Source organism: Heterodontus francisci, chromosome 19, assembly GCF_036365525.1.
Source record: "Heterodontus francisci isolate sHetFra1 chromosome 19, sHetFra1.hap1, whole genome shotgun sequence".
Classification (NCBI taxonomy): domain Eukaryota; kingdom Metazoa; phylum Chordata; class Chondrichthyes; order Heterodontiformes; family Heterodontidae; genus Heterodontus; species Heterodontus francisci.
Window position 1 is genome coordinate 59,964,556 of NC_090389.1, and position 13,554 is coordinate 59,978,109.

At 43.0% G+C, this 13,554-nt stretch overlaps 1 protein-coding gene across 1 annotated transcript in view; it reads right to left on the reverse strand.

The window, feature by feature from the left end:
- LOC137380344 (voltage-dependent L-type calcium channel subunit alpha-1D-like) overlaps positions 1–13,554 on the reverse strand; it is a 487,921-nt gene that overhangs the window by 297,605 nt on the left and 176,762 nt on the right. The window contains exons 20-21 of the mRNA XM_068052272.1: positions 12,342–12,401; positions 8,365–8,471 (exon numbers count right to left, since the gene is read on the reverse strand). Of these exons, the coding sequence (XP_067908373.1) occupies positions 8,365–8,471; positions 12,342–12,401 (167 nt within the window). The remainder of the gene's footprint in view (positions 1–8,364; positions 8,472–12,341; positions 12,402–13,554) is intronic.

The window sequence follows — 13,554 nt, forward strand, 5'->3', positions numbered from 1 at the left end:
CTTTGAAGACGTCTGCAAACGCGACATGAAGTCCTGTGACATTGATCACAAGTCGTGAGAGTCAGTTGCCAGCATTCGCCAGAGCTGGCGGGCAGCCATAAAGGCGGGGCTAAAGTGTGGCGAGTCGAAAAGACTTAGCAGTTGGCAGGAAAAAAGACAGAAGCGCAAGGGGAGAGCCAACTGTGTAACAGCCCCGACAAACAAATTTTTCTGCAGCACCTGTGGAAGAGCCTGTCACTCTAGAATTGGCCTTTATAGCCACTCCAGGCGCTGCTCCACAAACCACTGACCACCCCTCCAGGCGCTTTCCCATTGTCTCTCGAGATAATGAGGCCAAAGAAGAAGAAGATAAACTGCAGGTATTTGACTCGGTGTCCAACAACTCACACTTGGCATATGGACAATACATCATTACAAACATACATAATCTAGGGATGGGCAATAAATGCTGGTCTAGCCAGCGATGCCCACATCCCACGAACGAATAAATAAAAGTTAAATAGTAAAACTATGTGATTTGGAAAGCAAAGAAACAGAGTTAGTTGAATATGGGACGCAAAATTGGGCTTGGTAGCACCTGTTGTTTGGGCATTATCGGTGCCGTTCGGGGACCAAAATGGTGTCCAATGGATGTGCGCTTACTTCCGCCGCGAATTGCACCAGAGACCATCTTAGTGATGCTGCTATGCACGTGCAGCTAACATCTGCCATAAGTATACACAGCAGGCAGATCATAACATCAATCAGCATACAATGCTGACTTCACAACAGTGTTGCTATTTTGGAGCTCAACATTCCAGTCAACATCCTCTCTTAACCTCGCACAGCTGAACACACGTCAAAAAGCATGGAAAGACGCCCCCATTCAGTTATGGGATGTGGGCCTCGCTGACAAAGCCAGCATCTATTGCCCATCTCAAATTGCCCTTGAGAAGATGGTGGTGGTGGTTAGCTGCCTTAATTAGAGATACAGCACTGAAACAGGCCCTTCGGCCCACCGAGTCTGTGCCGACCATCAACCACCCATTTATACTAATCCTACACTAATCCCATATTCCTACCAAACATCCCCACCTGCCCCTGTATTTCCCTACCACCTACCTATTCTAGTGACAATTTATAATGGCCAATTTACCTACCAACCTGCAAGTCTTTTGGCTTGTGGGAGAAAACCGGAGCACCCGGAGAAAACCCACGCAAACACAGGGAGAACTTGCAAACTCCACACAGGCAGTACCCAGAATCGAACCCGGGTCCCTGGAGCTGTGAGGCTGCAGTGCTAACCACTGCGCCACTGTGCCGCCCTTCTTGAACTGCTGCAGTCCATATGGTGTAGGTACACCCACAGTGATATTTGGGAGGGATGTCGAGAATTTTGACCTCGTGACAATGAAGGAATGGCGATATATTTCCAAGTCAGGGTGGTGTGTGATTTGGAAGGGAACTTGCAGGTGGTGGTGTTCCCATGCGCCTGCTGCCTTCGTTCTTCTATGTGTTAGAGGTTGTGGGTTTGGAAGGTGCTGTCAGAGAAGACATGGCAAGTTGCTGCAGTGCATCTTGTAGATGGTACACACTACTGTCGCTGTGCGTTGTTGGTGGAGAGAGTGAATGTTTAAGGTTGTGAATGGAGTGCCGCTCAAACAGGTTGCTTTGTCCTGGATGGTGTTGAGCTTCCTGAGTGTTACTGGAGCTACACCCATCCAGGCAAGTGGAGAGTATTCCATCACACTCCTGACTTGTGCCTTGTTGAAGGTGGACAAGCACTGGGGAGTCAAGAGGTAGAATTTCCAGCCTCTAACCAGCTGTTGTATCCATAGTATTTACATGGCTGGTCCAGTTAAGTTTCTGGTCAATGGTAACTCCCAGGATGTTAATGGTGGGGGATTTGGCAATGGTAATGCCACTTAACATCAAGGGAAGATGGTTAGATTCTCTCCTGTTGGAGATAGTCATTGCCTGGCAACTCTTATGGTGTTAATCTTACTTGCCACTTATCTGCCCAAGCTTGAATGTTGTTCCGGTCTTGCTGCATGCGGGCACAGATTGCTTCATTATCTGAGGAGCTGCGAATGGCACTGAATGATGCAATCATCAGTGAATATCCCCATTTCTGACCTTATGTTGGAGGAAGGTCAATGATGAAGAAACTGAAGATGGTTGGGCTTAGGACATTACCCTGAGGAACACCCGCAGCAATATCCTGGGGCTGAGATGATTGACCTCCACCAACCACAACTATCTTCCTTTGTGCTAGGTATGACTCCAACCAGTGGAGGGTTTTCCCCCTGATTCCCATTGACTCCAGTTTTGCTAGGGTTCCTTGATGCCAGACTCAGTCAAATGCTGTTTTGATGTCAAATGCAGTTACTCTCACCTCACCTCTGGAACTTAGCTCTTTTGTCCATGTTTGGACCAAGGCTGTAGTAAGGTCTGGAATCAAGTGGTCCTGCCAGAACCCAAACTGAGCACTAGTAAGCAGGTTGTTGCTGTGTCAGTGTTGCTTGATAGCAGTGTTGACGACACCTTCCATCACTTTGCTGATGATTGAGAGTAGACTGCCAGATTGGATTTGTCATTGCGGTCAGGACACACCTGGGCAATTTTCCACATATTTAGGTAGATGCCAGTTTGTAGCTGTACTGGAACACTGGGCACAGCTAGTTCTGGAGCACAAGGCTTCAATACTACAGCTGGGATGTTTTCAGGATCCATAGCATTTGCTGTATCCAGTGCTTTCAGCTGTTTCTTATGTCATGTGGAGTGAATCAAATTGGTTGAAGACTGGCATCTGTGATGCTGAGGGCCTCAGAAGGAGGCTGAAGATGGTTGCAAATACGTCAGCCTTGTCTTTTGCACTAATGTGCTGAGCTCCGCCACTATTGAGGATGGGGATGTTTGTGGAGCTTCCTCCTCCTGTTAGTTATTTAATTGTCCACCACCATTCACGAGTAGATGTGGCAGGATTATTTAAAGGGATCATCAAATACTTAAAGGTTAGTTATGGTTGATTTCTTCTGGGCTGTTGCTATAATTCTACAAGTGTTTGGTACTCTCCGTGGCTCTTTCAAGTTGCAAATGTCTAGAGGGAGTGACGTGGTAGGTGCTGAAGGACTTTTCCCTGAATTCAAAACCCGTCATTCCCAGACATAGGTACAATAGTAAGCGCTTCCCATGGAATACAGCATGACTGGGAGAATGAGCAGAGGCCAGGCAGAGCATGCCAAGCCGCTAAAAGAGGGAGGAAGATGAAGAGAGGGAGAAGGACTCTTAGAAGGAGACCATATTTTCCTAGGATATTCAGGGTGCAGTCCTCCGACCTGAATCTCAGCGAGGAACAATGTGCGAGACACCTGCACTTCAAGAAGGATGTTCTCACTGAAATCTACCACCTGCTGTAGCCACAACTGCAATCTTAGTGTGGGGCAAGTACTGTATTGCCAGTGATTGTGGAAGTGATGGTGGTGATGAACTTTTATGTGTCTGTATCCTTCCAGGTTGGAGCTGATATTTGCAACACTTGCAGTTTGCCATCTACTGTTGCATAAGGATGTCATTTTGGCTCACTATTCAAAGAGACCTAACTACATTTCATTTTCTCTTGCCAGAGAGCATCAGGCAGCGTGAGTATGCAGCTCTGCTAAGATTGTAGGCTTCTCCATAGTGTAGGGTACTATTAACTGCAGGTACATTGCTTTGCAGCTACTAATTTCAACTCTGCCCAAATCCACTCTCTCAGTGTCCAGCTGGTGTGTGACCATTGGTAGGAAATCATACAGCCCATTATGCTGGCAGCAGTCGTGATGGCTTCATTCTACGGCAGTCTGCTTTGCCACCTGCATTTGAGCCACCACAATAAATCAAAGGGTAGCTATTGGACAACACGGGCTGTCTGCTGACCACCTGGCTCATGGCTCTGGTGCACAACCCACACACATGTGCACAGAACGCATACAATGAAAACCATACTGCCACATGAAATGTGATAGAGCATATTACTGGTATGCCTGGACCACTCTGGAGGAGTCCTGCAGTACTCATCAGAAGTGGGTGTCAGGATTCTTGGTGGTCTGTTGCATGCTGCATAACCTCGCCATCATGAGGTCACAGCCTTTGCCACCAGCTCTAAGGAGCAGAAGCATGAGGAGGAGGAGCCGCAGCATGAAAGGGAGGAGGAGAAGGATAAGGATGCCGGGGCTGTCTGTGAAGAACTAATTCAAGTGCGATACCTGTAACCACAACCCTAGTTTCCCATTCACCAACCATCCCACACCTTATCTTCCCTCTTGCCACTGACCATCATAGCATCCACTTGGCCATAATGTAGAAATAAAAGCCACCACAAAATAAACATTCCAAACCTAAATTATAAGTGAAATTGTGTCATATTAAACAAACGGAAACTATTCACTCCTGTGCATTCCCTTAGTGCCTGTCCTACATGTGCCTTTGTCTGTCCCTGGGATCCAAAGCAGTGTTATCCTAATGGTTGCAGCATGGTTGGTGTAAGGCTGCTGACTTTCAGTGGAGGAGACTGCAGACGACCTTGGAGTACAACCTTGAGCAACTCTGGGCCTAGAAGGCCAGACTGCAGACTGTACCACCTCGACATGTGTGGCAGCAGTCTGGGCTGGCTGGCTGGGTGCTGGCAGAGTGGCAGGGGTGGGAGGCAATGTTCCTTCTAAGCTGTGTGGCCGTACAGGCCAAACACAAGTTGGCCCCTTTAAGTTACCGCGCATGCACGGCCACGCAAAAAAGTTTAAAGCCCCCACACACTTAAATGAGTAGGCTGTGCACAACAACAAAAAAATTAGAGGGAACATTGGTGGGAGGCCAAATGCTGTATTTCTGAGAGAGAACAGTAGGTTTGTACTCCTGGAGCTGCTGCCACTCCCATGGGGTGGTGCCTCAGCAATCCTAGTAATCTGTTGGAAGAAAGATTGCTGGACTGCTGTGACACTTTTGTATACTGTAATCTACAAGCATGGCAGCAAGTTATGCTTGCATGACAGCAGTCTGAGCTTCCACTACAGCACTCAGTTGATGGGTGGATCTTGCTTATGCTCCAATGGAAGTTGCGGTATTGTCCATCAGACGTTGCATCGTGGTTGGGTCCACAAGTTGGCCACCACTTCCATGCTGGAAAGGATGGGCTCCAAGCTCGTGCTGGACTCCTCCATCCTCCTTGACAATGAACACAGCCTTTCCGCAGGCTCGACAATATACCAAGCATTTTGTTGGCATACCATCAACCTTCTTCTGTTGGATGCCCCATTGAAGTCCCCATCGGAGTCCTCTACAGCAGAACATGTGTGCCACCTTGCCTTCCAGTGAGCTGGCACCTGCACTATCCTTGCCCTCTGCCCTGGTGGCAGCACATTTGTGCCTGATGTCTCACCACATACAGCTCCTACCTCTAATCTATCCTCTAAGTACGTCAGTTTCTGAGCTGGTGGCTGCAAGTGTGAAATCAAGTGATGGTGTTGTGTCTTCATCATCATTCCCTAGTTGGTGCTCCTCCACAGCCTGGTCAGACTGCAATATTGGGTATCTGAAAGGAAAAAGGCACATGGATAAGGTTGTGCTGAGGGGAGGTGGGGAAAGTAAGAGATGCATGCGTACACCATCTGGAGCTTGTAAATCAGAAGAGATTGTGGGATGAGCTAGAAGTGGGATGTGAGAAGGAGGATATTGCCATCTTTGTTGGTTTCAGCCCCACTGCTTGCCTCAGTAATGGCTGTTCCAGTAATTGCCAGAATTGCCAGTAGGACATACAAGGCATGGCTGTTCCTCTTCAATTAGCTCCTGCTGCTTACGGATGTGCACATCTTGTCCTGCAAGAGAGAGGGAAGAGTGTCACTGAGCGTTGTGCAACGGGTTTGGGTGATGTGGCTGTCATGGTTGACTAGTTGACAGTGTGTGCAAGCTGTGAGATGCGGGTGTTAAGCATGTAACAGAGCTAAGTATATGAGGGAGAGGTAAAGCTATGACTGTTAGTTATGAATCCTGATTGATAGAGATTGTTGGTAGGTGAGTGATAGGGCTGTGGTGAATTGAACAGTGGCTCAGGCTAGTGCTACAGTTGGTGGATATGGCATTTCAATGACCATTCATGTGAGGTCACTGAATTCCTTGGAACACTGCATTCAGGTCCTTGGGCCTTGACTCCTGACATTGAGTGTCATGGTTATCTGCTCCCGCTGTCTTTTGACCGTGTCTCTGGAGGGCCTCCCGCACCGCCCCCCCCTGCTAAGATAGGATATATCGCCTTCTGTCCAACTTCTCCACCAAGACCTCCAGTGCAGCTTCTGAAAACCTTGGAGCCCATGCTCTCCTACATTGTGCCATTGCTCACTGTTTCCCAGGACACATTCATTTCCTGGACAACTCTCAGCACTTGCAGGATCTACACTGCACCTCCCCTTTAAAAGGCGCAGGCTAGCTTTAAGTAGTACTCGGAAGTTGTGATTTTGGGTCACCTGATGAATGCAGCCAATCAACAGCAGTTAGTGCTGGTTGTGCGTGGAAATCGTTCTAATGATCAAGCAGCACGAAGTTGGCATGCTGCCTTCATTTCAATCAACAGGTGTAGGTTAAATGCACATCACTATCAGGGGAAGTCCAATAGAGCCCTGTAGGAGTATCTCTGCTGTACTCACTGAGGAGCTCATAAACACAAAAGCAAGGTTTTAGAGTGCCTTCACAGGATGGACGGTTAATTATAGCACAAAAAGATAACATAAAACATTTTATTATAAATGTGGACATAGGAATTCATAGTGAGAATGCATGCAGATGTAATAAGAAAGGAAGTATTAGATGCATATTGTAACAGGTAACAGAGAGAGTTGATGAAGGTAATGCAGTTGATGTGGTGTATAAAGTGTTTGATAAAGTGCCGCACAATAGGCTTGCCAGCAAAGTTGAAGCCCATGGAAGAAAAAGGAAAGTGGTAGCATGGATCCAAAGTTGGCTGAGTGATAGGAAACAGAGAGTAGTGGTAAATGGTTGTTTTTTGGACTGGAGGAAGGTATACAGTGAGGTTCCCCAGGGGTCAATAACAGGAGTTAGTACTAGGACCACTGTTTTATTTGATTTCTATTATTGACATAGACTTGGGTGTACAGGGCACAATTTCAAAATTTGCAGATGACACAAAACTTGTAAGTATTGTGAACTGTGAGGAGGAAAGTGATTGACTTCAAGAGACACGTGGCAGATGAAATTTAATGCAGAGAAATGTGAAGTGATACATTTTGGTAGGAAGAGTGAGGAAAGGCAATACAAAATAAAGGGTACAATTCTAAAAGAGGTGCAGGAACAGAAAAACCTGGGGGTATATGTACACAAATCATTGTAGGTGGCAGGGCAGGTTGAGAAAGTGGTTAAGGCATACGGAATCCTGAGCTATATATACAGGGACATAGAGTACATCAGCACGAAAGTTATGATAAACCTTTACAAAACACTGGTTCGGCCTCAACTAGAGTGTTGTGTCCAAATCTGGGCACTTTAGGAAGGGTGTGAAGGCTTTACAGAGGGTACAGAGAAGGTTTACGAGAATGATTCCAGAGATGAGGGACGTCAGTTATATGGATAGATTGGAAAAGTTGGGATTGTTCTCCTTGGAAAAGAGAAGGTTCAGAGGAGATTTGATAGACGTGTTCAAAATCATGAGGGGTCCAGACAGAGTAAATAGAGAGGAACTGTCACAGGGTCTGCTAGTGGGGTCAAGAACCAGAGGACACTGATTTAAGGTGATTGACAAAAGAATCAATGGCAGCATGAGGGGCAATAGTTTTACACAGTGAGTGGTTAGGATCTGGAATACACTGCCTGAGAGTGTGGTGGAAGTAGATTCAATCACGGCTTTCAAAAGGGAATATTTAATCAGCATCTGAAGAGAAAAGATTTGCACGGCTACGGGGAATGGGACTAGCTGAGTTGCTTTTGCTGAGAGTCAGCATGGACATATTGGGCCGAATGGCTTCCTTCTGTGCTGTAACCATTCTATGATTCTATTATTATTCAAGTTGCTTCACAGAGCCTTGTGAAGTGTAAGATAATGCATTATTTATTTAATTTCCAAGTCAAAAAGAAATGCTTCTCCAAGTTTTCAACAATATCCATCTCATCATTCCTTTATTGTACTTTATAAAGGGCACTGAACTTTTATATTTATCTAGGTTTACTTGTTATTTATTCAAAGTTAGAAGAAACTAACAATTTATAGACCTGCTGATTTTGGCTTATGATAAGGAATACCTAGCGAAAAGAAAAATAGGTCATTATATTTTTGTATGATATACTATAAAGTCAGGGTATCCTAAAATTGCTGGTGTATATTTAATAAAAACAGATACTTACTGGATTCCAAAAGAAATAAGTGACACACCCACAACCAGGATGTCCAACAAGTTGAAATAATTTCTACAGAAGGAACCTTTGTGTAAGAATGCTCCATATGTCATCATCTGAAGAAGTAAATCATGAAAAGGTAAAAATGGAAATAGTTTGAATATTTGCAATGTCTGTCCAGTATTAGTTATTAACTCTCCTTACCATTATAACAATTCATTTCTTTTAGAATGCAATGTAATGAAAAAAAACACTGGCAAATGAAGACCAGAAATGCTGAATCCCCAATTTTCCTCGCTCCTCCATTGGCAACCATGCCTTCAGCTGTCTAAGCCCTAAGCTCTGGAATTTCCTCCCTAAAGCTCTCAGCCTCTTTCTTTTTCTTTAATATGCTCCTTAATGCCTACCTCTGTGCCCTAATATCTCCTTACATGACTTGACGTCAAATGGTGTCTGAGAATGCTCTAGCGAAACATCTTGGGACGTTTTACTACATTTATGGCCCGGTAAGTCATTGTTAAATATACCAGTTGAAACAATGTAAGAACAAATGTTATTGGTTCATTCCTATTAATGTTAATTCTCGACAATTCGAAAAGTGCTCTTAATTAGGGGTGTTTTAACTTCACTGGATAGGCAGGAGAGGGACAGGTTAATAATTCAAAAATGGGAACCCCAACCCCAACCCGCCTCCACTTCTAGTTTTATTGAGAGTGAACAACAAACCTTCACTTCCCTATTTTGAATATTTTAATGAGGCTGCGTCCCTCAGATTTTAGCTCTGTTTTAAACTTAGTGGTTGTGGGATGGGTTTCCCAGAACTCAGGAAATGCAAGCTGAAGGGAAGCAAGAACAGGCAGATACAACAGGTAAGTGCCTTTCCAGCACTGTTTGTGGGCCAGGAGGAGCATAGGTGCTGTCCCTGGCCCCCTCAATCAACATTGTTTCCCACTTTCTGCAATCAAACACCCACGATCTATCCATGGACCTCCCCGACCTCCCAGTTTCTCCAGCCTGTGATTTGTCCACAGCCCACCTTTCCCCCAATGCCAAGTCTGCATGGGCCCCTCCCTGATCTCTCTACACATAAACCCCTGGCAATCTATCCATTACTAGCTGCTCCGCCCCGATGAACACTCCCCACCCCAATCCACAATCTTTATCTCTATTCCTTAATTCTCTTCGTTATGCTCCCTGGCTGCAGCCTGGTGCTGCAGGCCTTCCCACCCATCAACCAAACCCTCAATCTGATTAGCTGCTGCCTGGGAAACAAAGTCCAAAAATTTAAATCCTAACAGCAGCACCTCTGAGAAACCAGGAATTCTGGGTTTTGTGGCTGCTACACCTCCAACCCCAGCACTCCCTTTGGGGCCAATGAGTCAGAACAACAGTCAAAATATAACTGCAAATCAAGCATCTCAAAGATTATTTGCAAAGTTTACTCTTCAAACAGCTGTGCAATATCAATAAAGGATGGCCCATTGTGATTAAATAACTAACACCATTAATCTGATTCAAGTATTATATTCTTCAGTTAGATACAAATTTATGCATTTTTCTCCCACCAGAAGAATACCTCAGACTTTACTTTTATTTTCTGACGCATTTAAAGTTGCTATTGGTCATTAATATTTCTCTTCTGTTAAATAGAACATGTATCATTTCCAAGCCAAGGTTCATGATGCTTTCTCAGCTTGAACATGAGCCTTCAGCCTTTTATTAGTACGGATGTGGAGACTTAATTAAGAAAAATGATTAAATGTCTTGGTGAGCATTCGCAGTACACTTATGGTGTCAATAATAAAAACAGAAAATGCCGTAAATACTCAGCTGGTCTGGCAATAACTGTGGAGAGAGAAATAGAGTTAACGTTTCAGGTTCGATGGGTCACCAACCTGAAACGTTAACTCTGTCTCTCTCTCCACAGATGCTGTTAGACCTGCTGAGTATTTCCAGCACTTTTTGTTTTTATTTCAGATTTCCAGCATCCATAGTATTTTGCCCTTGCGGTGTTGGTTGTTTTGTTGTAAGTTGTCGACATTAAAAAAATACTGAAAGTAGAAGATCAGCATTTTAGCACTGTGATCATTGTAGCCTGGTCATGCTGGCACTGATCCATTATAGAGAAAGTCACCATACTTAAATAAAACAATCATGCTCACACAAGAAAAAGCTAAAAATGCTTATTATTGAGACACAAGAAGAGGTAGAATGTCACTCTGTTTCTCTATATATTTAAAGGGGAAAGTGGCATTGTGAAAATTAGGGAAATGTAACCACTTTGTTAAGCATTCATTAATTTTGTCTAAAAACGTTCAATAGCCTCAGTCTTGAAAGACTTTCTTAAATCTGCAGTTTGTGACCGCATACATAATTGTGCACACATTTGGTTTATGAAATTAGGAACAAGTTATTTAAATACTAAAGAATAAAGAAGGGCTTGGTCTCCCCAGTGGCTTTACAAGTTTACCCAGTGAGTAGATGAATGAAATAGAGCCAGGTTTGACCCCTGTTCTGTTAGTGATCCCAGGAATATTGTTTGGTAGATATAATTTGTGTCAACAGTACAGTAGGTTTTCAAAAGTATTTTTCTCCAATTATATAAATTTTATGTTGCAAACATTTAGTTGAATAAATATTATATCTTTTTTGTGTACCTGCATGTAATGAAATACATTAGATTAGGCATTTCAGTGAAATCTTACTATTACTTAACGGAAACAATTAGAGAAAGGTATATAGATACCTTGACCATGCGACTGTGAGTTGGTGTTAGTTGCATACAATATCTCCCATTTAATTGCACAACAATTAATCACTTTATCATCTTAACAATATAAAAGACTGCGGCTCTAATTTTTCTTCATTTATTTTCTGTGTGAGTTGAAAATGTTTGGATGGATACATCGCTTCCTGTATGAAGTTTGGGTTCTCAGGTTGACCGCTGCAAGTTTATTTGCATACTTTGCATCAGCTTAGTGCCTTATCTGATCAATACCAATGGAAAAGATCCCGTTACACTGCAGATTTTGCATCAATATGAAGTGTTTTTCTTGTGGCAACACAAAACTGTAGTAAAACTTCAGTTAATATCAAATTATATCCAGGTAGTTATCAGAAACAGTATGACATTGGCTCAAGAAGAAAGTGTGACTTCAGCTTCAAACAGTATGGCTGCATCCAGTGAAAAGTCAACTTTTAAAATTTCAGGTTTAAAAGCACCCATATATCGCTTACTGGACCTCCTGTTGGTTTCTATTGTTAGAAGAGTTGACTGCCCTGTCAATTACCAAATTAAATGTCAAAAAAATCATTAGCATTTGTGACTGACGCCCTCTACATGCATTTAAACACACATGCATAGAGTTCAGAGCTCCTGTACAGACAGCACTACTGTCCTTTTCATGCTCTCAAAGCAGGAACTTGTATAAACTGGTGCATGCTGCAAATACTGATTTAATGGACAGCACTATGGAGGTAAATGGAAATAATACAATAGTAAAATCTATTAAAGATTAAAACATTTTATTTTCTTGATATTTTATTCAATTATCTTTACATTCTTATGGAAAGAGCAAATCAAATACAGAAATTTAAATATTTGACTCACGGTTGATTTGCCATTTTTTTAGACCTTGAATTGAATAGAAGTTTCTGATCTGGTTTGTTTTGCAATTAAGTGAAAGATATTGTGCTTGAGAAAGAAAGTCTGGAAAATGACATGCATCAATACCTTGATTATTTGCCTTCAGCCCGCAGATTTCTATTAAAGTATACAGATTGAAAGAATCACAACATGATTTACACCGGCCAGCGATTTAAACAGGCCAATAATGGAGTTCATAGTAGTAGATTAGGTGTGTCATTCAGTGCAAAAACACTGCCCAGAATAGGTGCACCATGCAGTCACCTATCATATGATTTTGGTGCCAAGAAGTAGTAAATCCATTAGTTATCACACACGGCAATCTTGGACCTTTTGTTACCTTTAATACGATTTCAAATGTAAACATACTAGTGAAGACATAATCTGCATAGCCTAGGATCTGTAAAGTAAGCAAATAATTTAAACATTTTGCTTTACACACGACTTTCATTAAGGCAGGAGAAGCAAACAGTGTATTACCTTGAACAGAATTTCAACAGTAAAGATGGCAGTAAAAGCATAGTCAAAGTAACCAAGAATCTGTAAAGGCAGAATATAAATGTTTAGAACAATGTTGAAATTGGTGAAAATTGTGGATCATTTAGCAGAAACTCAAATGGCCCAACCACCTAAATGCCACAGCTACTACTGCAAGTCAGAGGCTAGGTATTCTGCTCTAAGTGGATCACCTCCTGACTCCACAAAGCGTCTCTACCAGTTACAAGGCACAATTCATGAGTGTGATGAAATGCTCTCCACTTCCCTGGATGGATGCAACTCCAACAACACTTAAGAAGCGCGACACCACCCTCATCCACTAGTATAAACTTCTATTCCCTCAAGCACCAGAGTACCATGGCTGCAGTGTGGACAATCTATAGGATACACTTCAGCAACTCACCAAGGCTTTGTTGGCAGCACTTCCCAAATCCATTGACTTCTACCACCCAGAAGGTACATGAGAACAGCATCATCTCCGTGTTCCCTTTTAAGTCATGTGCCATTCTGACTTAGAAATATATCACTGCTCCTTCATCGTTGCTGGGTCGAAGTCCTGGAATTCCCTACCTAACAGCATTATACCTTCACCACAGGAACTGCAGCAGTTCAAGAAGTCCAACCACCATATTTCAGCGTAATTAGGGATGAGCAATAATTGATAGCTTTACCAGCAATGCCCATATTTCAAGAATGAATATATTAAAAAAATCATATTTTACCAAAAATAAAATTCAGATAGACCGAGACAAAATATAAATACTGAGAAAAAGAGAAATAAATCAAATTTATACTCAGAAACAAAGGCAGAAGAATGAGAAACTGAAGTGAAGAGGGAGTGAAATAGGACAGAGAGTGAGATTATGAGAAAAAGTAAAACAGAAATAAAGGAGGAAAAAGAGAAGCCAGAATTTCTTGGAAAGTTAGTGTAACCATGGCATAACCGTAAAGTTGTGCAATATTTAACTGAGGAAATTCACATGTAAATGATTTATACCAGTTTTATGCCAAAACATCACTATATGCAAATTTCCTTGAGCGCGCTGATTCTGACA